Source organism: Rhincodon typus, chromosome 13 (assembly GCF_021869965.1).
Source record: "Rhincodon typus isolate 14 chromosome 13, sRhiTyp1.1, whole genome shotgun sequence".
NCBI lineage: Eukaryota > Metazoa > Chordata > Chondrichthyes > Orectolobiformes > Rhincodontidae > Rhincodon > Rhincodon typus.
Window position 1 is genome coordinate 31,719,402 of NC_063344.1, and position 26,071 is coordinate 31,745,472.

At 39.6% G+C, this 26,071-nt stretch overlaps 1 protein-coding gene across 4 annotated transcripts in view; it reads left to right on the plus strand.

Moving 5' to 3' along the window:
- Positions 1 to 10,846: 10,846 nt before the first annotated feature.
- The window catches only part of zgc:153039 (uncharacterized protein LOC767698 homolog), a 133,612-nt gene continuing 118,387 nt past the window's right edge, over positions 10,847 to 26,071 (plus strand). For all 4 annotated transcript variants that reach the window (XM_048604440.1, XM_048604438.1, XM_048604439.1 and 1 more), the window contains exons 1-2: positions 10,847 to 11,146; positions 17,020 to 17,154. In XM_048604440.1, coding sequence (XP_048460397.1) covers positions 10,960 to 11,146; positions 17,020 to 17,154 — 322 coding nt within the window. In that variant the 5' untranslated portion in view covers positions 10,847 to 10,959. The remainder of the gene's footprint in view (positions 11,147 to 17,019; positions 17,155 to 26,071) is intronic.

Here is a 26,071-nt window from a genome sequence, read left to right on the forward strand (position 1 = left end):
GAGGCATTCACTTATCCCAGAGGGGGTCTTTGTGAGATGGTTAACTAGGCTGATTTTAATGGCAAAACCAGACCCATGGAGTCAGCGTTCTTTGTCAGATTTACTCTTCCAGAATAAGGTTGAACCAGCACTTTGTTCTTTGAGCTGACTATGTCTCACTCAGAGCAATGACGTCAATGTCAAAGTGTTGGAATTCCCAGGTTATTACACCTACAGCATACAAAATGCAATGGTTCCAGCAGGCCGCTCCCAACAACCTTCCCAGAGTGATTTACAGATTTATAATAAATACTGGGGGGACTTGTGATGCAGGGTGTAGCGCCCCTACCTCTGAGCTAGAAGCTCCAGGTTCAAGTTCCATTCGTGGACCTGTTGACCAAGGAAGGTGCATTCAGAATATGCTCAAAAAGGTTGAGTATCAACATAGTTATACCCACATGCACTAACGGCAGGCAGTGGTTATCCATGTAATGGAAATAAATTGGAGCTTTTCCAGCACACTATCTGTTGCTCCAGGCTACAACATGTGTGTAAAACTGTATGTTACCACTGTAACCTGGACCTCTTGGGGGGCCAGTTGGCTTAATTGGCTTCATGGCCAGGGTGAATCAGGGCTGGTGCCAAAACACTGAGTTCAATCCCTGTTCTAGCTTGAACAAACAAGACAGAAATTACTGGAGAAACTCAGCAGGACTGGCAGCATCCTTGGAGATAAAGCAGAGTTAATGGTATGAGTCCAGTGACCCCTTCAGAATAGTTCTGGCTGGGTTGGATTCAGGATCTGCCTCTCTGCCCTACCCTCGGTAGAGGTTGTGGCGCTATGGATCAGACCAGCCTTTAGGCAGGGAACACAGAAGATGAAATACTCACCTGGGGAGCAATGCTCGCATCCCAAGAATATTTTTTTTTAAAAAACCCAGAAAGGTGCCTTGTAATAGAAAATAAATATTGACACTACATGTAATTCAACAGAGATAAGATATTACAACCAGTCTAAATACATTTGATCTAGGGAGTGAAAGTAAATCAATCAGGGTTTACTGTCCAGTAATGTACATACCACTAAAATAGACTCCAGGTTAACTGAAATGCACTATATGAATAGCATCCTGACATCCACTACCTAGATTTCTAGATGAAGAATAGGTCACTTGAACAAGATAACAAGAGGTGTCTATTGAACCATATTTTGGTGTAATTCTGTTTCTCATCAAAGGAAAACACTTGTAAGAAAAAGGAACACTTATTACGCAACCTTTATTCAGAAAGTGTGGTTATCCTGTTATCACTCTTATAGTATTTGCGTACACTACAATGTGCATTCTACCAACAATTTACAACACATACGTAAGTCTCCAGTTTTTCTTAGGTGTGCTTTAAAATACCACAAGTGTGCTATTTTCAACAATTATAATTATGTTGATATAGTTCGTGATTGTAATAAGGTCAGCCAGGTGGATCTCATAGAATATGAGTTCCCATATTGGGGTTATTAATCTGGTCCAATCAGGAAGCCCTGGCTGACAGATATAAACAGGACTGTCAAACAGTTCTGTTTGGTCTGAGGGCTGGCTCTGAGGGAGCTGGATCAGTATCAAGAACTCTGACTTGGTGGTGGAATACTGGCCTCTCTTGAGTTATTTTAGTGGCGATGAGAAAAAAAACGCATGCTCCTGAAGAAATTCACTCACAACAGTTGTCTTTGAGTTGGGGTAAGCTTTTCTGACAACATGATGTTATTTGGGAAGCTTGAATCGTTCGATCCTGCTGTTGAAGACTGGGCCCAGTATGTGGAAAGAATGCATTTTTTTTTCCAGACAAATGACATTTGGGCAGATGAAAAGCAATGAGTAATTCTCCTGACAGCTTGTGGATCTGCAGCTTTTTTATTAAGATCCTAACTTTCCCTGAGGCACCGGATACTAAAATCTTTCAAGAGTTGACAAATTTAGTTGAAGAATATTATGATCCCAAGCATCCTCTAATTCTGAGATGCAATTCGAGAACCAGGGGAATCTGTGTCAGGATTTTTGACTAGGTTAAGACAATTGGCAGAGGCATGTGACTTTGATTTAACCCTTAATGAGATGCTGAGAGACTGGTATGTGGGATTAACAATGTAATTATTGCAAAAGCACCTACTGGCTGAAGCCCAACTGAACTTCAAACAGACACTACAATGGTTTTATCATTGGAAAATGCGGGAAGTGGAGCATATGAGTTGCAGGGTATTCTGATGAAAGTGGACACCATCAGCAGTCCAACTGAGCTTGGAGAACACCACTCAAGAGAAGGCAATTGTATAGCCTCATTCAGGACATGTCCTGAACAGAGGGACTCTAGGTCAGCCCACAGCAAAACCCCAAAACAAAGTCAAGCCTCAGCCAGACAGTTAAAATTTTCTTCAGGATCCAGGCCAGCAAGCCACTGTAGTTGCTGCAGGTATATGGACTCAAGACAGCAAAAGAGTCCCACTAGACCTAAATTGAGTAAAAGAACTGATAGGCTGGTCTCCAGAAGAGTGCACATCCTGGAAAGTCCACCTACACCTGTTTGGAACAGTTAAATCAGACCTTCCCAGACCCTGGGGGTGACAGTGAAACGGCATCATGACCTCTAATGCCAGATAGAAGACTCTGCTAAACGAGAGAGGAGGGAGTTAAAAAATGTGGAGCTGGAAAGGCACGGTGGGTCAAGCAGCATCCGAGGAGCAGGAAAGTCAACATTCCAGGTTGGAACCCTTCTTCAGGACTGGGGAAGGGGAGGGAAGCCCAGAAATAAATAGGGGGATGGGCCTGTGGGGGAGGGTGGGTGAGATAGAGATAGGCGGATGCAGGTAGGGTTTATTGTGGTTGGTCAGTGGGAAGGATGGAGCGGATATGTGAGTGGGAAGAGGGACAGGTGGGGGGAGGAGAGATTTTGAAGCTAGTGAAGTCAATATTCAGGCCATTGGGCTGTAAGCTCCGAAGGTGAAATATCTGGTGTTGTTCCTCCAGTTTGTGTTTAGCCTCAGTCCGACAGTGGAGGAGGCCAAGGATGGACATGTCACCAGGGGAGTAGGAGGGGGAGTTAAAGTGGATGACAACCAGAATGTTGGGCTGCCTCAGAAGTTTGGTGTAGGAAGCATAGAATGGCTCTGCATGGGTAAGAGGCATGGTTGACCCGAGGTGAGGTCCAGTGACATATAAACTTTCGTTAAGTGCGACGGTCCTGAACAAGCATGTGGACCATGTGAAAGCTGTAAATCCGCAAACGATGTGGGAGCAAAACGTGTCTGGCTCCTTGACTGCCTTTCTGACTGTTCCCCAACCCCTGGGTTCTCCCTCTCCGTCAAGCATTGAAGATACCCCAGAATCTGAGATGGACACAGCGGATGTCACTGCCTCAATGCCTTTGCCACCTGAAGAGGGGAATGAGTTTCCTCCGGGATGCTCTGGGTGCAAGAGGCGAGCTACTGTGTGTTACCTGGCACCTGTATCAGAGGCAGAGTTGGAGGAACCTGACCCAATGCTGAATAGCCCCAGGAGGAGCTACAAAAAAAGGAACTGGCCCATGTCCTTGGACTCAGAGGGAGAGGAATGCAGTGATTTAAACGTGGTCAGTCTGGAGGACCTCATAGAATATGAGTTCCCTGATTGGGGCCGTTAATCTGGTCCAATAAAGGAGCCCTGGCTGACAGTTATAAACAGGAGTGTCAGAGGTTCTGTTCGGTCTGAGAGTTGGCTCTGAGGGAGCTGAATCAGTGTCAAGGATTCTCCATGTATAAATAAAGGGTGACTTGGTGGTGGGATACTGGCCTCTGGAGTTATTTCAGTTGAAACATTCAATCTTGCATAATCTTTCACATTACACATTCATAACAGGAAAGAGATGTGTGTGGTATAATTCAATTATGTTGTAAATGATAGACAAATAATAGAACTTGGAATTTGCTAATCTAGGAACTGAAAGTTTCTCAAAAATATTTTTTCAATATAAATGGATACTTCAGAGCAAAAGAGCTTACAGCACCCAATTTTTCCAAGGAAAATTAAAGTAAGCAACAATCCCTTTGCAAAGAATGAAAGCTGCTTAAGAGATTTGTCCTAAATTGAAAGGCCTTCGGGATATAAGGCAGATGGAACTGGCTCTGAAATATTCACAAACTTCTTCAGCTTTAGTGTCATGGGATTTTAAAATGAACTAAAGCAATTTTATAAAATCAATTTTCAAGGGAAAATTACATTTTCCAAATTGCTTGCCGAGTCACAAGCTTTCTAGAATGTAGTCACGTAATCCCTAATTGTATCATAAAATAGGAATAATACTGCGCATATCCTCAAAGATAATTAACCCATTTATTTCATGCCTGCTAAGCTTGTTGCTAATGTGGGTAATAAATAGATCCTGTATGTGTGATCTGGAACCAAGGGAGTTTATACTTCCACCAGCCATCAATGAAATTATTACAATCAGGATCCGAATTTTAAGTTGCATTCCATCTATGTATCCTCTTTATTGTAATGTGATGTGGTGTGAAGTTTGATCAGGCAGTATTTTTTCAGATGATGGAATTTCTCAAACCACTGCCCAGCTGGTAAAAGAAGCCACTTCGGTTCTTTAATCCAAGCACCAGACCCTCTATTGTATCTAAGGTATTTGGAAGCCTACACGAGGTAAGTTAGGTTGATGTCAGGCAATGAGAAGGACTTCCTTTCACGGTCACTTGTGTCCACTGGAAGCATGTCCTCAGGGTGATACCTCTTTAACCTTCCCACTCACTCAGCCCTCTCAAACCTAGCTCCCTACTCTCTTTCCTGTCAATGTGGCCTGTCAGCTAGGGCCCATTGATTTTCCAGATATATCTTCAGTCCAGCCTCCATTAGCTGCTCTTCTTCAGGGATTGGTTTCAGTTTCAACAGTGGACACCAGTAGAACTCGATAAAGCTGGCACTTCAGTGATGCCAGCAATCCAATTGACAAGCATTTCTCTAATGTAGGACTTCCTTACCAGTTAGAGATGGAAGTTTTGTCGTTAGCCAATTAATTACAGACCAAAATTTAAATAGCAGAGCTGCTTTGATTACATATTCTGTCAAGGTTCTTCCCGATATTTCATCCAAGCTCACTAACTTAAGGCCACTTAAGCATCTCAGTAGGCCGAAAGGAATGCCTCCCTACTCCACTCATCCCATAAAATGGCAGCTGGGGAGGCTACTCTCCACATTTTAAACACACCATGGCTTCAAACTTACCTGTGGGTGAGTGTAAAATCTCATCTCGGCTTTGTACTTGCAACATCATAAAAATAATGTCTTTGACAATGACAATAAATATTTAGGGATTTGCAGACATTGGGGGTTCTGCCAAAGGAGCAGCAAACAGTGAATGCTGAGGCCTTATTTAAAAATGAAGCTGTGAATTCTGGGTAATGACTGATCAGCTAACATTGTATGAAGATTGACTGTCATACTTAGAGAGATAAAAACTATTTTGAAAGAGCCAGAATTCTTTTAGAAAATGAATATAATTCCAAAGTAATATAACAGAACATTTGGAAACAGAATAAATCATTTGGTTAATGGTGAGAACGTAGATATTCAGCAAGGCATTTGATTATATAGTAATAATGTGCTCAGCAATCCAGAATATTTACAATAGAATGAACAGGTTGTCATGACGGTGTGAGAAAAAGAAAAAGAAAAATGAAAAAAAAGAAACTCTAAATCAATGAGTGGTCTATCTTCTATGACTGTCCAAGCACAGGAACTCATACATAATAAACTGTGGCCAATGTTGTACTGTGGTTTAGTATGTTCACACAGTAATGTGTAGGCATTCGCTTATTTTCTTCATTCTAAAATTTCTTTGCAATCATTATTTTATGTTTTTATTAGGATGAGTTTACTAAAGCAATGGTATGCCAGCTTTTTATCCACAGGAAAGTTTAGCATCAGCTGAAATGTAAGATTTGTGGTGTATTAAGGAAGAAGCACATTTGCCTATGCTTTGGTGTCTTCTTTAGACATTCTGGCAAAGGAGTTTTAAATTGAGAAGGTTTCTTTTCTGCACTCCTTTTTTGTTTTACTATACTTTATCCATAGCGTGGGTTCATAGTTCACGTCTGAACATATAAAATGGCTTGGTTTGTTATTAACGGTATCAAAACACATATGCATCCAAAAATCACAAGTAAGCTGTGTGTGGAATGTAAATACAATAAAATTTTTTTCAAGTGTATGCCATTTAGCTATGCAGTGCAATGGTGATCCTTCAAAAAACCAAAGTTAAATGGTGGTTAGAACACATTACTAACTTTAACAATATAGAAATTAGAATTTATTGCAAGTGAAATACGACAATTTGCTTATCTACCTGTGCACCTCCCACTGAAATGTGTAAATAAAGAAAAAAACTAGCCTTGTCATTGCTTTATCAACAAGAACTACCATTAAAAGCAGCTGGTCTTGTGGTAAGTTAAGAAATCAGAACTTCCCTTTAAATTACAGGAACCTGAAAACTCGCAAATGAAACATACTGATTTGGTGATATCAAGGTCAGTATATACTTCACAGATGGTAAGAAACAGTGCAAGAAACATACTTATTGACTTAGGTAGAGGTAAGCAAAACGTCAGCAAAATTTAGAAAACAAAATATTTGGAGTTTGGACCACCTGTGGAAGGAATTCCTAAAAATGAGAGAAGGAACAATTAAGTCTTCACTGTTTTGCATCAGCTGCTAATTAAAACATGGGCTGCTTCCTCCTGAAATGCAAACTCTTTTATCGTGTGGTTTGATGGCACACTTTGAGTTTAAGTTCAAGTTAGGCTGGTCAAGAAGAAGGCAAAATCAAGAACTGTCTTCAGGCTTAGACTTTGAAGTAACACTATTTATTGTGAGATAACAAGGTGTCGAGCTGGATGAACACAGCAGGTCAAGCAGCATCAGAGGAGCAGGAAGGCTGACGTTTCGGGCCTAGACCCTTCTTCAGAAATGCCTTCCTGCTCCTCTGATGCTGCTTGGCCTGCTGTGTTCATCCAGCTCTGCACCTTGTTATCTCAGATTCTCCAGCATCTGCAGTTCCTACTATCTCTGAAACTATTTATTACGTCTGTTATTTCAGTACCAGCTACATGGCTTTTTCCTGAGGCTGTCTCTGGGGCATCATAAAGAGCTGGAGGCTGGCAGCTTGGAAACAAGACATATCCCCAGTAGGCAGGACTGATGACGTGCCACTAATACCCAACTATGTGAGAGCGGGACCATGACTGAAGCATTATAGAACACACAATCGACATTATCAAGCTGCGTGAACTGCATGGGGAGCCCGATAATACCTGCTGGAACACAGGTTGTGGCCCACTGCATTCCTCGTAATCTTGCCATCCTGAGACTGCATCCCTTTGCATCAGAAGTGGGAGGCCACTTCAAGAGAAGTAACAGCCAGGCGTGCAAAAAAAAAGAGAAGGGATCTGGATTCCCTTCACTCCTGCCAGGTTGTCAGTAAGTGCCTGCTGAGACTCTGGTTCCCTTAGAACATCATCCCCAAAGCACTATGGCTCTACAATTTTCCTCCTTCCTATCTATCTATTATGTCCCATGCCAGCATCATCATCACTAAAATGCTGCACAAAAGTCACCTTTGTACAAGGACTTTATCCAGAAAATATCCAGCAATGCAAATGAAACAGAGATACTCATCCTTCTCTATTCATTTGTAGCGTCTCTTTTGTGTTGTTTTCCGTCCTTGTATCCTTCTACAGTGGTAACCCAATGACTGGAGCTGGTTACAAGCTGCTGACTTTGGAGCTTTTCTAGCCTTGTTAGAATGGTATGAATTTGTATATGAATTGTATGACTCTTGCTATGCTGAGAAGCAACAAGGGTACTGACGGAGTGCCAGTGATGTGAAACTGAATGCTGACATTCTGAGAGGAATGGAAGCTGGCACACAAATGATCTTTTCCATATGGCTTGGTTGCAACCCACTTGTTGCTGGTGATAAGTGATGATTCTGACTTTCTATGACCCTCTAAGGTATGTACTAAACATCTGAACCTGTGCCTGTAAATATGAGACCAAGCGATGGTGCTTCTTTCTCAGAGGCCTGTGGCAGTTCCTGCATTTCCTTGTGAGGCTGCAGTGGCTGATCAGGAATAGTTCTTGAGAAATTGGAAGCAGAAAATCACAAGGGGAGGAGGGTGCATGGGTAAAAAACAACTGATCCATGATCACATGATTTATAGCTTACAAATCATGCCAGAGTGCAGTAATGACAGGGTGTTGGGATATGAGATGAATTTTAAGTTAACCTGAATCTTACCAGGTGCAACAGCCTGATCCAAAACTTTGAGCACAGTCTCTTTCAGTAGGCTTGGGTGATGTAGGTTCACATGTCCCATCCAGTTTCACTCCACTTTGGCAGTTTAGGCCATCTTAACCGCCAAGAATGTCAGTGATTGTGTTACACTGTGTTAGGGGATCTGTCTGCCAACTGAATAGCTGGAGTATGTGTAAGCCGAGGGAGATGAGTATGAGGTTGCATCATTGGCTTGTGGATGTGGGTGAGGAACATCTGAATTATAGACCAGAATTCTAACAGTAAGGCACTGCTGATGGTTGAATGATGGGGAAGAGTGGTGTACTAAGCAGTGTAAGAGGCTAGTGGTGCAGTGAACTTGAGATATCATTTGACCACCTGTGTGAGATTAGAGAATTTCTTGAGGCACCGTTGCTAGGTCCTTGGATGAACTCACTGTGAATTGGAAACTCCATGCACAAAGAAAGGGAGTGAACCAGTTTTTAACCTCTTTTCAGCACATTTAGCTGAAATGATTTGATTTGATCTGATTTGATACATAGTCACATGTACCTAAGTACCGTGAAAAACTTGGTTTGCGAGCAGTACAGGCAGATCATAGTAGCAAGGACTTAGATTATACGGTGAAAATGAATTGGACAGAGTAAGGCATACAGGTTACACTGCACAGGACGTATGCAGGGCAAGATCAACATTAACAAGATCAGCATTATTGGAAGTTAGAGAGTCCAATCACCTCTAATAATGACAGAGAAGAAGCTGTTGTTGAACCTGCTGCTGTGTGTGTTCAGGCTTCTGTATCTTCTGCCCAATGGAAAAGGTTGTAGGACAGTATTACTGGGGTGGGATGGGTCTTTGAAGATGTTGGCAGCCTTTCTGCGGCAACAGGACATGTGAACGGAGTCCATGGATGGAAGGTTGACTTGCATGATGGTCTGGGTTGTGCACACAACCTTCTGTAGTTTCTTGTGGTCCTGGGAAGAGCAGTTCCCATGCTAGGCCATTATGCACCCAGTCAGTATGCTTTCTGTGGTGCATCCGTAAAAGTTGGTGAAGGTCCTTATGGAAACGCCAAATTTCCTGAGTCACTCGAAGAAGAAGAGGCGTTGTTGTGCCTTCTTGACCATCACATTTATATGGGAAGTCCAGGACAGGTTGTCAGTTATCATCACTCCTAGGAACTTGACGCTCTCAAACCTCACAACCTCAGCTCCATTGATGTAGAAGGGGGCATGTTCTCCTCCTTTCTTTCTGAAGCCAATTATCAGTTCTTTAGATCTCCGGACATTGAGACAGAGATTGTTATCATTGCACCACATCACCAAGTCCTCTGTCTTGCTTGTCATTGTTTGATATCCATCCTACGGTGTTGCCAGCAAATTTGTAGGTGGCATTCGTTTGGAATTTGGCATCACAGTCATGGGTGTGCAGGAGGGGACTGAGAACGCATCCTTGGAGGGCTCCAGTGTTGAATGTTATCAAGGAGAAGGTACAGTTGCCTATCCTCACTGACTGCGGCCTATGGTTTAGGAAGCTGAGGATCCAGTTGCAGAGCGTGGAGCCGAGACCTAGGTCTCATAGTTTTGAGATCAGACTGGAGAGGATTATGGTGTTGAAGGCGGAGCTGTAGTCGGTGAGCAGGAGCTTGACATAGGTGTCATTGTTGTCCAGATGTTCCATGGATCGAGATTATAATTGAGGCCTGCATGGTATCTTGGCTGCGGATACCCCAAGAATCAAGATTACAGTTTGTGGACTATGATAATATTAACGATGAAGGGCCTCATTGACTCTAATACATGATTATAGCACACTGCAACCAGCAAGCGTGGATTCTGGAGATAGGCCATAAGCTATGTGTAAAAAACAGATCTAGACCACAACTAGTTGCTTTGCAGGGACAAAGGGAGGAGAATTGTCATAATATTAAAAGAAAAATGATGACAGTCCAACAAGTCACAAACCATAATAGCGGTTTTCTGTATAAGTGACCAAGAACAGATTAATGGAGCAAAAACCGTTGTATTCTTTAAGGCAATAGGAATCCATGAATTCCGATAACACATGCCAAAAGTCTCTGACTCCAGCATCTGCAGCTCTTGCTATCTCCGAAAGGTAGTATAGTGAGATGCACTGCTGGCAAATGATGCTACCTGGCCAGAGAGAAGGGTGGACCTACTTCTGTTCTGTACAGTAAAGTCACTTAGTTTCTCAAAGTGACAGCTGTCATAAAACAACATACATTGAACTGAAGTGAACAAGGAACCACAGTATTTATCTCCATTGATTCGTTTTGTTCCCTGATTGCTACACAAAGTGGTTCATTCAAGAGCAAAATAATCTCCCAAAAGTACCACCTATTTTGATTGACAATCTACAAGGTTTAAAAAAGTACTCTTCCACCAAGCGTTAGATTGTAGATTAACTGTGAAACGTGAAGTGGTTTCTAGTACATGACCACTTCTGCAGGAACGATTTAGTCAGCAATTCACAGCCCCAATAAGAGCGTCATTGCCTGAGAGAATGGGAGGTAGTCATATGACCGGTCACATGACCCAGAGTGGGAATCTCCCTGTAGCAGTCTGAGTTGGTTCTGTTACAGTGTATGTCCTGACAGTTCTGTCCAGGGTTGTACACTTTACTTGATGTGTGACAGCTATGGCTGAGCGGACACCCTTACTCAATTACAGGCTGTGCGCTGTGCCCGAATCCGGCAGCAGCAGCAGCGCTGGCCGGACCAGGAAGGAAGCTCAGCATCCCGCGCCCAAAAAGCTGTCGACTTTCTTTGGAGTGGTTATCCCCACTCTGCTGTCGATGTTCAGTGTGGTGGTGTTCCTACGGATAGGTGAGTGCTCATTTCTCTTGGGATTGAACGTTCTTGCTTGAGTTTGTTGCAGTTTGACCTAGGTTAATATCCTGAAATTGGGAATTCCCTCCTGACGTCAGCTGTTGCTTGAGACTTGAGTTTGAACAGTGTTGATTCAAATACTGTCAGGCTTCACTTCAAACTGCTCCAAAATGGTGACTTTTAGCCATGTATTGAATTAAAAAGCGATGTAAGTATACCCTCGTAAGTAGAATAGGATATCTGAGGTGACAGCCTCAGATACCACGGAAGTTGGAAATCTGGAACAACCATAGAGATTGCTGGAGAAATCTAGTCGTCTGGTAGGCACTGAACTCGAAATGTAAACTGTTTCTGTTTCTGTTTCCACACATGCTACCAGATTTGCAGAGTTTCTCCGTATTCTGTTTGTTTCAGGATATCTGAGTTATGGATTCACTAGTAAGCAAAGTGCTTATTTATTCTGCTCTCTGTTCCTCTTTAAAAGACCACTAGACCCACTCACTTACAGTTTTCTCACTACCATGCAGAATGTTTCTTTTCAAGTGTTTGTCTGATTCCCATTTGAAAATTGATTGAATCCGCTTCAACCAAACTTTTTTAAGTCTAGATCATCACAATGTTCAGATTACTGATCTCGCTGTCATTGGAAATACTTTCTCCCTACCTGCTTTATCAAAACTTGTTATCATTTTGAACACTTACTAAACCTCTGTTTGACACTCTGCCTCGAGAACAATTGCCTTGAGGACTCTCCTGTTTTCTGTTCGTACCAGGTGAGGAGAGGTGAATTGACTTCCCTTTGATTTGCTTCTCCCTCAGTCTGTTGCTATTAATATCTTTATTTCCACTTAGCACTCAGCTATCACACTTCAGTTAAAATATAGTGAGAGTCAAAATTCAGGAACCAGTTACAAAGTTTTCTTGTGAAAAAAAGAAGAATCTTGATCCCCACAAATAAAAATGACATCTATCACACCACACAAACACAAGTATGAAGTTTTAAAAAGGGTGTCTCTTGCACAGACAAAAAGAATAAAAGCTGATTCAAAGATAGTAGGAACTGCCGATGCTGGAGAATCTGAGATAACAAGGTGTAGAGCTGAATGAACACAGCAGGCGAAGCAGCATCAGAGGAGCAGGAAAGCTGACCTTTTGGATTTGGACCCTTCTTCCAAACAAAAAAGGGTCCAGAACCACAGGGTCCAGACAGGAAACATTAGCTTTCCTGCTCCTCTGATGCTGCTTGGCCTGCTGTGTTCATCCAGCTCTACACCTTGTTACCTAAGAATAAAAGCTGCATAGTTTAAAGACCTCAGACTCCTTATGGTGTTAACTTAAGGTAGTTTTTTTTCAATAGTTGACTTTTCTCTTCAACAGTGGTGGTATCTGCAGATATCTTTGAATTCTCAATGAATAGTTATTTTTACACTTTAGTTTTCACCAGGTACTGTTTTTAAGAGGCTAAGAGAAACAATTGGGGCAAAAGACTTTCTGTTACATATCTAAGTTATTTTTTTTTCTTATGCTGCTCAAAAAGCAGCTGCTGAAATGTCATTCCTTTGTGTAACCCTGAGTCAGATTTCATTGTTTCTTGCAAATTGCCCCCCCTTTCATCTCTCAATAAGTGAATTTGTCGTAGGTGAAGTAAAACAAGAGATACAGATCTGACAATGTTAATTTTGGCTCAGATGGGTTTGTCTATTTCACATTGAGGCAAACTTCATAAAGTCAATCTCTAGTGAGGCCAACTCAGAAAGCTGTAAGGATATAGCTATAAGAATGTAGCAAAACTCCATGCTTTTCCATGTTGTCACCTTCAAAGATTTTTATGTGAAAACTCCAAGATTTCTTTGTTCCTGCTCCCCTTTGAGCTGCTGGTCACCTCATTCTTAAACTAATCACTTCACCAGTCTGTTTCCTTAAGAGGTTTGCTACTGTCTTACTCACTGTATTAGCTTTCCAAGTTTGTCATTGCATTTAATACAAAGGGATTGAGAGATTTATCATGTTCATCATTTACACCCCCACTAGATCAGTGAGGTCAGACTGGTATTTTCCTCCAACACAGTTGTTACCGATATGTCGTCACAAGGAAGTGTTTCTCATTCGTCTTGAGAACAAAATATTTATCACCTCTGCTGCTAACGCAGTTAATTTATCTGATACCTAGACTTAAATTCTGCAATTTAAAGAATACCTAAGTTCAATCTTGTCCAGTTACTTACAGTTTATAATTTCTTCTATTTCTTTCAGTGGCATTGGAGGTGATGAATGCAAAGTGCATTTTAGATACCTAGACTAAACCTGTCCTAGGCATTCACCCTGTGGCAGAACTTGTCTATAGAGTGATCACTCTTGCATTGGTGTACAGCTAAAAATCCCAAATTTCAACACAAATTTGGTTGTTAAAAAGGCAGCTAAGTGCTAATTGAAGTTTAATGATTCAAACAGCATTGCCCTGACAAACTTTAAAAATACATATCAACAAGTGAAAATAACAAAAAAAAAACACTCTCCACCTTGTGGTGATAGAAGTGTGAGTAATGGTTATGGGGAAACACTGTCCAAATCTTATTGCTGTGGTGGTGTCAGAGATGTAAAATGATAGACTAAGTGGTAGATCCTTCCGTAATAAATGCTGTAACTCGGACCCACACAACAAAACAAATAAACAGTGAGAGATACGGTAGTTGACTTCAGTAAGGCATGACCCGACGAGTGAAATGGTACACACACATGGCAGAAGACAATAGCTGCAGAGAAATAATGCTTTTAAAAATGAGATGAATGATAGATGATATTGTTAAATTGTGCAAAACTAGAGAAGCTTTAGCGTTTATATATGTGAATTCAGCTTGTCATGCAATGTTCTATTTTAGATGAAACAGAAAATAGAAATTGCTGGAGAAACTCAGCAGGTCAAATGGCATCTGTTTCAGGTTCAGTGGCTCTGCTTTCTCTCCACAGATGCTGCCAGACCACCTGAGTTTTTCCGGCAGCTTGTTTTGGTTTCAGATTTCCAGCTTCTGCAATCTTTTGTTTATCATTCTGTTATAATGATTGCTAATGATAAACCTACAAGAAATTGAATTTACTTCAGTTGTAGGGTCAAGTGGTTGCTGATTCATTGATCCGGCTGTGGACAGCCATATGTTTAACTATCTAGGCTTGAGAGTTTGCTTTTTATTTATTCATTTAAAGGAATTGGGCTTTTCTGGCTGGGCCAGCATTTATTGCCCATCCCTAATTGCCCACAGGGCAGTTAAGAGTGGACCACATTGCTGTGGGTCTGGAGTCACATGTAGGTCACGTAAGGACAGCAGTTTCCTTCCCTAAAGGACGTTGGTGAACTGGATGGGTTCTTCCGACAATCAGCAATGGTTTCATTAGTCGTCATTAGACTTTTAATTATTGAATTTTATAATATTTAAATCAAATTCCATCATTAGCCATGATGGGATTCAAACCCATTGATCACGCCTAGCACACACCCTGTGATTGTGAGTCTTTTTGATCTGTACATCCTTGTTTACTGTGATCTGCCCGTACTGTTTGTAAACAAAGCTTTTCACTGTACTTCGGTACATGTGACAATCAATCAATCAGAACATTACCTGCATCTTTGGATTAATGGCCTAGTTAGTATTATCACTAGGCTATCCACTAGTCTAGATTTCCCTTCCAAATTTCTTCAATTGTCCCTTAAATCTTGGCTGAACAGGCAGGTTTTTGGTAATTTACCTTTGTAAATCCTTTGGTGGTTCGTTGCCAAACTTTTTGAAAATGCTACTGTAACACAGCTTTGAACCCTTTATTTTGTTAAAGATGCTATATAGAAGCAAGTTGTCATATCTGAATTCTCCTTCAGTGGTTCTGGCATGTTTTAAATGTCCTCTTGCTTGTATAAAATTATAATTCTTCTCTGAGCTTCTGATTGGCCGTTCCAAACCAGACGTCGGTGGACATTCCAGGGTGTACACTCTCCTGGATACCAGCCTGTGAGTTCTCTGACTTAATTTAGGCCAAGTGGGACTCTTTTGCTGTCTCGAGTCTGCATTCTGGCAACAACTGGAATGGCCTGCCGGCCCGGATCCTCAAACGTTTTAACCGTTTGGCTGAGGTTTGGCTTTGATTTGGTGTTTTGCTGTGGGTTGATCTAGAACTCCTCTGTTCAAGCTACATCCTGAGTGAGGCTATGCAATTGCCTTCACTCAATTGGTGCTTCCCAAACTCAGTTGGCCTGGCAAGGGTGTCCACTTCCTTAGGAATACTCTGTCACTCCACTTTCTGCATTTTCTAATGATAAATCTAGTTGTAATGTCTGCTTGAAGTTCAGCTGGGTATCAGCTAATAGGGGTTTTTGCACAGTCACATCATTAGTCCCACATACCAAATGGTGTCTCGGCATCTCACTTACGGTTAAACCAAAATCACATGCCTCTGCCAGTCTTCTTAACCTCATCAAAAATCCTGATGCAGCTTCCCCGGGTTCTCAAACAGCCGAGTAAAACCGATAGAATTGGAGGAGGCTTGGAATCATAATATTCTTTAATTAAATCCATCACCTCTTTAAAGAGTTTAGTATCTGGTGCCTCAGGGATACTTAGGCTCCTAATAACTGAAAAAGCTGCAGGTCCACAAGCTGTCGGGAGAATTACTCGTTGCTTTTTGCCTGCCCTGATGTCACTTGGCCGGGAAGAAATCATGCATTCTTTCCACATACTGGGCCCAATCTTCAATGGCAGGATCGAATGAGTCAGGCCTCCCAAATAACAGCAAGATGCCAGAAATGCTTACCCCAACTCAAAGATGACTGTTACAAGCAAATCTCTTCAAGAGTGTTTGAGTTGGGGTAAGTGTTTCTGACATCGTGCAGTTATTTCGGAAGCCTGAGTGTTTTTTTTTCTTTTCATTGCCCCTGACATAACTCCATGAAGGCTAGTATCCTGTTACTGAGTAACAAATGCGTAGTACATGACACTGACCCAACTGACTAAGAGCCAGCTTCTAGAATCAACAGAACCTGATACTCCTCTTTGTATTGGTCAGCCAGGACTCTGTGACCCAGGTTAACAACCACTGCCACAATCAGGGAACTCAGATTCTATGAGGTCCACCTGACTGACCTCATTCCAATCACTTGACAGGGAGCTCTCTCGGCAACCCAGTGAAGATTTCTCAGGCATTTATATAACTTGTTCCTCGTGAGCGCTTTATGTTGCTGTTTTCTTTGGCTATAAGACAATGACTACAAATTTTTAAAGCAGTGAGGTGAAGATGTAAATTGTGTTTAATAGTTCCTGTTCCTTGCATCCATAATTGCTAGTCTTTGAACAACTTAAATATGACTCCCTTTCAGTCAGAAGCTTCCTCATTTTCTAAAAGTATTCACTGTGATGTGGTGCTTTTTGCCTACTTCTTTGTCCTTTCCATCTGGACCTTCTTGAATAAACAAGGATAAAGAATGTTAATGAACTATTTGATTTTAAGGTGCATCGTAAACTCAATTAGTTTACATTGGGATCATTAGTGACTTTAAACTATTAACTGGGCTATTTGGGCCTGTTGTAGTATGCCTACTCCCATCCTTATTGAGATCAGTGGCCTGGATTGAACTCCTGTTTATTGTAGGAGGCAATAAACATTGGAAGTTATCAGCAAATTATCAATCAATTCATTTGTCAAGACTTTTTTACTTTGTTTTGTTAACTTGATACGTGGTGAATGTTGCAGTTCATCTTCCTCTTTCAGTTTGAGTCACAGTGTGAGTAGATTTGTTCTGAAATTATTTCCTACACATCTAACATAGTTATTTTTATGTAGTGCAAATGTATTTCTTTTATAAAATGATTTTTTTTTTTCATTTGAAGGTTTTGTTGTTGGCCAAGCAGGATTATACCAGAGTATACTCATGTTCATTGTGGCATATTTCATCATAAGCATGACTGTACTGTCAGTGTGTGCTATATCTACTAATGGAGCATTGGATGCTGGTGGTGCCTACTGTATCTTTTAATGTTATGATTTCAAGTTAATTAGCTTTGTGTGTTAATTTTGAGCAAATCTAGACTCAATGTATTGACATTTAAATTGTAAAATAAATCAATTGAAAATACATAACAGGATGACAATAATGTTTCCAATGGCTGGTACTAATTGAGTGATGATCTGATCAAAAACATGAGCAGTGTTTTTTTACGCAGAGAGTGGTTCATGTGTGGAATGAACTTCCAGAGGAAGAGATGGATTTCGGTAAAGTTACAATGTTTAAAACTTAGATAAGGACATGAATAAGAAATGCGTAGAGGAATATTGGCCAAGTATAGACAGGTGGGACTGGTTTGGTTTGGAATTATGGTCGGCTTGGACTGGTTTGACCGTAGGGCCTGTTTCCATGTTGTATGACTCAATAAGTAAATTTGGGCCAGCAATCTTCTTGTTTTTGGGTCAAGGAACATCTTTGATTAAACTAATAATCTGTTGATCAATTTTACTTTATTGGTCTTTCAATATCTACTTGGTGGATATTTCTTGTAGCATTTCCATTTACTTAAATTGGGAAGTTTGTAGGGTATAATATTGGTAGCAGATGTGATACAAGAAATTCAGAAGAGAATGTTGGTAGGAAAAGGAAGCTGGAGTAGGTTATTCAACCGCTCGATTCTGTTTTATTGTTATTTATATCATGGTTGTTGTGTACCTTTAGTTACATTTGCCTGCTAATGATTTTTATATCTTGATTCTTTTACCTCATTTAAAACAAAAATCAATTCATTCCTGAAAATGTGGATTGACTCAGGAGAGAGATTTTTACTTCTGTACAATTTTGGGTGAAACTCGAGTTTAAAGATTGTACCTCTAACAGAGCAAATAGCTTCTCAGTGTCTACTCTATGGAGATGTTTTGTTCCCTTAAATCTTTAAACTAATCACCTTAACTTATCTGAAGTCAAGGCAATGCAAATCCTCTGCAAATTGTCTTCATTTTTTAATCCTTTAATACCTATCATCCACTGAATCTGTGTTGCAGTTCTATCAAGTCAACATTAACCTGAGGTATGATGTTTAAAACTGGGCCCATGACTCAGAATCATAGAATTTTATAGTACAGAAGGAGGTCATTTGACCTATTGTATACATATTGGCTCCTGAAAGAATTACCCAGCTAGTCCCATATAAAATCACAGTACAGAAGTTTAGATCGGTCTAGCCAAGCAGAAATAATGGTTTGTCCATAAATCTGCAGAAATAGAGCAAGGGTTTATGATTTGTAAACAGTTAGATTTTTCTTTAATAGTTCATGGAACTTGTGTATTGTTGGAAAGCCGAGCATTAGTTGCCAATCCCTGTTGCTCTTGAGTAGGTAATGGTGAACTGGCTTCTTGAACTGATGTGTCCATGTGATATAGCTTAAAGGTGTGGCGCTGCTGAATTTGGTTATTTGTTGCTACATTATACACATCCCTTCCCAGTCCCATTATCATGCATAAGAATCATTGCCAAGTTTTATCTACTGTGTTCAACCCATTGTAAAACCAGAGACTAAAAGATTGGGAAAATGCATAATTATTTAATTTCTTCCTTCATAAACCTCCTGAAAAATGCACTTGCTGACTTTTGTCAATTTTCACAAGACACTAAAGCCTTGTGTGTTCATCCTCTTAGACCACTGCACATTACACCACATGCACCTGCTGTTATAAATGCTGACTTATACATATTTAAAATATCATTCATTTTACATGGGGGGGGTTTGAATTTTGAGGTTGTAGCATGTATATTGGTTTCTGTGTGTCTGAAGTTAATGATTAACATGTAAGTATTTCTGTAGCCATGGCAATTTCTTTCAATAGTTTGTAAGGGCTACTTTGACATCTTAATGGATGCTTGCTTCCTTTAGGATGTTTTATGACCTAGCAAGGTAGACGTTTGTACCTCAAGGTTTTTTTTATTGGAAATTTCTGGAGTGGGAGCATTCTTAAACTTTAAGAAAACGCCCATAGTAAAGAACGAGAGCGAGATTTTTTTGTTTTTATGGGCAGTTCTGTGAAGTCCTTGCATGAAGATGTATGTATACAGCAGTGCTCCTGAGAAGAGGAGAGTATAGTAAAATAGATTACCTTAGAGTAAGGAGATAACCAACACTTCTGGTTTGGGAATAAATCTCTTCAGAAGACATGAAGATGAGTTTGTTTAAATTTGGATGTATGTTAGCTCTAGGACTAAGCTGTTAGAGGTTCCAGTTTCTTGGGAATTGATGTCATAATTACCTTAAATCTGTCATGTGACAGAGAAAGGGATTCTGATATGAGTGCTATATAATAGTTGCTGTGGAGTAGTGTAGAAGTGATTCTTTTGAAACCTGTAAAAGATTATTTTGATATTAATGTAATTATAATTTTACTTTTCTTAGAACATAGGATAAGAACAAGGAGCAGGAGTAGATAATTCAGCCCCTTGGGCCCATTCTGCCCTCGATACGATCATAGCTGATCTCATCTTGGCCTCGACTCCATGTTCCAGCTCGTTCCCCTGAACTCTTCAAACTGTTAATAATTTAAAAATCTGTCTGTCTATTTCTTCCTTTAAATTTACTCAATGTCCTGGCATCCACCATACGCTGGGGTGGTGAATTCCACAGATTCACAATCCTTGAGAGATGTAATTTCTCCTCATCTCTTTATAAAATCTGGCACCCTTTTCCCTCGAACCTCTCGGTTAAAACTTCAAATTTGAACTAAGTAAATATTTTGGTTTATTCTGTTTTTTTATTTTTTAAAAGGAAATCCACAACATTGTGTGCTTCTGTCTCAGTGAGAGACCATCTCATTAATACCAAAACAAAACGAACTATAATTTACCAAGCCAGATTTAAGTCTGGCATCTGACTTTTCTAATAATAACAACATCAGCTGAGATCATCATAAATGGGCAAATCATGCATCTTCCCTTGAGATTTCTCTGTATTTTATTTTGTGTTTATTGTTGATTATCATAGTGTTTCAAGATAAAGCGAAACATTTGTACTGCCATGATCTATTAGAATTCTACTGGAATTCTACATCTTTTACTACTCGGATTTGAATGGGATAGTCTTCACTGTAAACTCTCCCAATGTTCACGAAAACTGTAATCCTCATGATGTGCCAAATACAAAATTACAGAACAGGCATATTTGCAACATGAGCTTCCAATGGTGGTGTAAAATACATGTCATCAAAATAATTTTCCTGTATTTATGGTACTTTTCGGTTAAGAAAGCAATTTTTCATCATCATTTCAAACAACACAGGTTTTTCAAGATGTTTCTACTTTCCAAAACAAAACTGATCACCTAGAATTTCAAAATGAAACAAAATAATTTGCCAAATGGATAATGGCCAAACACTAGTACAGTATGCTGAGCGCTTATCCTGTTTTGATCAATTAACTTGTATAACTAGGAGTTGGTGAAGTATGAAGGAGCAAATAGTAAATTAATTGAGGTGTGAAATTGACCTAAGATTGAAAGATAAGGAACATGGGCCTCAATTTGCTGAAAGCTTATCATAGGAAATGTGCATCTATGATATTATGGTGCAAAGATTGCAGAAATTATGGCATGAGTAATTTATATTGGGACATGCACCACACCATTGTTTACTGGGAATTTTGCATTACCTTTAGACAATTATTACAGCTTCATCTCCAAATAAAAGCAAGGGTGAGATCAAGTTTGCTGAATAAATACCATATCATGATAGTCACAGCCACTTTAAATGGAAAACATGAAATCTTGTGAAATGTTCATTAGATTCACGTTTGCAAAATTTACACGAAGCTTCCGTCAAATAAAATTCACTAGACTTGGTGTTGCAAGGGAATAGAATTAAAGTGCAGCTATTTTTAAACAACACTTGCAATCAAAGGACAGTACAATTTATTTAAAAACATTATGAGTAATAAAGGAACAGGAAGTTGCCTAACTTTGTTGGTTACAGGTTGGACCAACCTCCTTTTTCGTATCAGTTTACCTTAAGGAATTATAAGCAGTTTTATCATAGAGTTATAGAGTCATACAGCATGGAAACAGATTGTTTGGTCCAACCTGTCCATGCCGACCATAATTCCAAACTAAATTAGTCCCGCCTGCCTGCTCCTGGCTCATATTCACTCCAAACCTTTCCTATTCATGTACTTATCCAAATGTCTTTTAAACATTGTAATTGTACCCGCACCCTCACTTCTTCAGGAATTCAGTGAACCACCCTCCTATGTTTAAAAAAAAATTGCCTCATGTCTTTTTAACATCCCTCTCCTCTCACCTTAAAATTGTGACCCCTAGTGTTGAAATCCCCCATCCAAGGGAAAAGACAACTACTATCAACTCTATCTATACTTCTCATTATTTTATAAACTTCCATCAGGTGGTCTCTCAATCTCCGACTCTCCAGTGAAAAAATTCCCAGCCTATCCAGCCTTTCTTTATAACTCAAGCCTTCTATACCTGGCAACATCCTGGTCAATCTCTTCTGAACCCTCTCCAGCTTGATAATATCTTTCCTGTAACTGGGCAACTAGAACTGGACACCGTATTCCAGAAGAGGCCTTACCAATGTCCTGCACAACCTCATGACTTCCCAGCTCCTATACTCAAAGGACTCACCAATGAAGGCAAGCGTGTCAAATACCTTTTTAAACCATCCTGTCTATATCTGATGCAAACTTCATAGAATTATGAACCTGCACCCCTAGGTCCTTCTGTTATACAACACTGGCCAAGGCCCTACTGTTAATTGTATAAGCTGTACCCTTGCATTTTGGCACAACAAACAATACCTTGCATTTATCCAGATGGAACGCCATCTGCCATTTTTCAGCTCATTGATCCATTTGATCAAGATCCCTCTGTAATCATGGAAAACCTTCTTCACTGTCTACAATGCCACCAACAATGGTGTTGTCTGCAAACTTACTATCCATGCCTTCTATGTTCTCATCCAAATCACTTATATAAATGACAAATAAAAGAGGACCCAAAACCAATTCCTGTGGAACACTGCTGGTCACAGGCCTCCAGTCCAAAAAGCAACCCTCCACTATTACTCACTGTCTCCTGCCGTTCAGCCAATTATGTACCCAACTGAATCCCATGTGATCCAACTTTACTAATTAGTCTACCATGTGGAACCTCGTCAAAGGCTTTACTAAAATCCAAGTAAATAATCTCTACCGCTCTGCCAACATCAATCTTTTTGGTAACTTCCTCAAAAAACTCAATCAAGTTTGTGAGACACAACTTTCCTCGCACAAAACCATGTTGACTATCCTCAATCAATTTTTGGCTTGCTAAATGTCTATATAGCCTATCTTTTACAATCACCTCTAACAATTTAACCACAACCAAAGTCAGACTGACAGATCTATAGTTCCCCGGTTTCTTCTTACAACTTTTCTTAAATAAATGTACAATATTAGCCACGCTCCAATCATCAGGCAACTCACCTGATGATAGATGATGCAAATATTTCTGTGAGATATCTTATAATTTCCTCCCTTACTTCCCCGCAATGTTAGGTCCCAGAGATTTATCCACCTTAATATTCTCTAAGATCTCCTGAACTTCCTCGTCTGTATTGTGAACTGTTTTTAAAACGTCAAAATTTATTTCTCTGCATTCTCTAGACTCCGTTTCTTTCTCCACGGTAAAAACTGACACAAAGTATTCATTTAGTACCTCTCCCATTTCCTGGGGTTCAACACAAAGACGGCCCCCTTGATCTTTAAGAGGTCCTACCCTCTCTCTAATTACCCTCTTGCTCTTAATGTATTTGTAGAACCTCTTTGGATTATCCTTAACCTAATCTGCCATATCCCCTCTTTGCCTTCCTGATTTCTCTCTTAAGAATGCCACCATGCTCTTTATATTGATTAAGAGATTCAATTGAACCAAAATGTCTATATCTAAAATAAGATTCTCTTTTGCTCTTGAATAGAACCTCAGTGTCTTTATTCATCCATTGTTCGTTAATCTTAACAGCTTTACCCTTCACTCTCTAACAGAAACATAATGCCTCTGAAGTCTCGTCATCACACTCTTGAACGTCTCCCACTTGTGAGACATCCTTTTACCTGTGAGCAGTCTACTCCAATCAACTTTTGAAAGTACTTGTCTCATACCATTCAAATTTGCTTTACTCCAAATAAAAACTTTAACTTTTTCAGAAGGCTTATCTGCTAGACCCAAAGTGTTCTCCCACTTTTACTTCAGTCACCTGCCCTGCCTTATTGCCCAAAAGAAGGTCTAGTTTTGCTCTTTCTGTAGTAGGAGCATCCACACATTGATGAAGAAAATTTTCTTGAACACATTTGCCAAATTCTTCACCATCCAAACCTTTAACACTATGGTATCTCCCGTCAATGTTTGGAAAATTAAAATCCCCCATTATTACAACCCTCATGTATATCTGAGACCTCCCTACATTTTTATTTTCTCAATTTCCCTCTTACTATTGGGGGTCTATAGTACAATCCCATCACTGATCTTTCCTTTCTTGTTTGTAATTTCTACCCATATATTTTCACTGGACAATTTTTCAGAAATATCTCCCCTAGTTACAGCAGTAATGTATTCCTTAATCAAAAACGCTACCCCAACCCCCCGGCTCCTTTCTTGCCTCCTTTCCTATAGTATCTAAAACCTGGAACCTTGAGCTGCCAGTCTTGTCCATCTCTTAACCAAGTTTCTGTAATAGCTTTGACATTCCAATCCTGTGTTGTTAAATACGCCCTGAGTTCATCAGCCTTACCTGTAAGAGCACTTGCAATGCAATAACTGCAGTTTAGCTCTTCAGGTTTACTATATACTCTGACTCTCTCTGTCTTTCTTTTCTCATTGACCTGCTGTCCTCATATTCAGAACCTTCCCCATTAATCCTCCTTACTTAAAATGCTACTTAGAATTCCTCCACTCCCTCTCTATCTTAGAATAAAGCCTCCCTTAATGGAATGAGCAAATCTCCTTGCTAAGATATTGGTGCCTTTCCAGTTCAGGTTAGACCCATCCGTTTTGAACAGGTATTTTCTATCAGAAAAGATATTCCAATTGTCCAAAAACCTGAATCCCTGAACAATACGCCAGGTCCTCAGCCATTGATTTATCTCCTTTTAACCTTTTTCTCCTTCCCTAGTTTGATTTTGGCATTGGGAGTAAACTAAAGATTAATACTTTTAAGGTTCTATTTTTTAATCTTCTACCAAACCTCTTAAATTCACTCTGTACTGCTTTAATCTTTTGTTAAAAATGTCATTCCTACCATGTGTACAATAATTTCTGGCTTCTCAATCTCACCTTTTAACAATATGCTTGAAATGTTTAGAGACGTTCTTAATCCTAGCACAAGGAAAGCAGCGAACCAACCTAAATTTACGATCACTGCCAAAGAATCTCCTGTCTATGCCCCTGACAGGAGAGTCCCATATAACAATAATTCTATTAAATCTTGTCAAATACTACCTAACATCAGAATCATTCCAGGTGTCCAATAACTAACTAACTGGCTCTTCCATTTTCCTCAGAGAGACTATCCCTTTTGACAGTTCCAAAAGCTGAATATCTATTTGATAGAGGAGTAGCCACTGGAGACTTTTGAACTATCTTCTTACCTTTCCCAATAGTCACCCATTTTGTCAGACTGATCCTGCTGTGTAATCACTTTTCTAAATCTACTAGTCATTTCACTCTGTACCTCATATGCTCTTAATAACATTAAACCTGAAAAAAGTTTCAATAACAAGCTATATATAAAATAAACTACCTTTCATTACCAAATAAAATAATATTAAAATGGAAAAAGTTAAAAATATATATATATATCGAACATATAGAACTTAAATAAAATCAACCTCTTAGCTGATTAATTGAATTAAAAAAAAGGATTCTTCAATAAATTCCTTGAAGGAAGAAAAACCTTCTCCAGAGCCAACCACGTGTAGGATTCCCTGAAACAAAAACACAATTCCATATTGAAAACACTGTCTGGTTTCCTCAATGTGAAAAAAGCCCTCTTAACCTTTACAATGTGAATTAACCCTTTAAAACACATATAGACTTTAGAATTTAAAAAAGATTCAGCCGGTCACTGTAGCCCCTTAAACACTCGTTCAAAAAAAAGTCTGTTTTAAAAAAAAATTGATTTTTTTTTTGAATGAAACAATATGATTAAAAACCTTAAGTAAAATATAATGACTGTTTGTTTAAAAAAACTATAATAAATCTTTAACTAAGCCTGCAATTCCAGGTGCAATGCATTTGATGTGTCAACTGCAGTTTGTAAATATTGGAACTTATCATCATTTGACCAATAAAACAGTTTGAACACCCAAGTAAGGTCAGTACAACAATACTGTTTGAATATGGGAGTGAAGTAGGCAATAAACAAATAGGCACGTCAGCTTTGAGCATTAAATGTTCAATGACATCACTACCATACTTCATTAAACCAGTCTTCTTATGGCATTAAACATGAGTGGGCTGGGGCAGCATGAGAACAAAACTTATAGTACCTTTCACCAATATTACCATTGCAGCAAATGAATGCCCCAAGTTTTTGAAATGGTAAATTTCTCTTAATACTCTAAAATCCACCATTTCAGGTAACAAGACTGTTTAGAACAAGAAAATGATTGGTAAATAAGCTTCATCACAAAATGTGAAATGACAGACTTAATCAAGTTTCTTTCCTGTACTGTTACTGTCTTCATGTATATGTACTGTGGAGTATGTGAACTTTCATTTGTGGATTCCTACTGGCGTCTAAGTATTTACATTTTGATGTTCATAGATGGCTATGCCAACCTTGCAAAGATTCCAAATTATTTTGTAAAATTCCAGAGTACTCATTTGAAATGGAACTTGGCTTTCAATAACATTATTTTGTGAGAC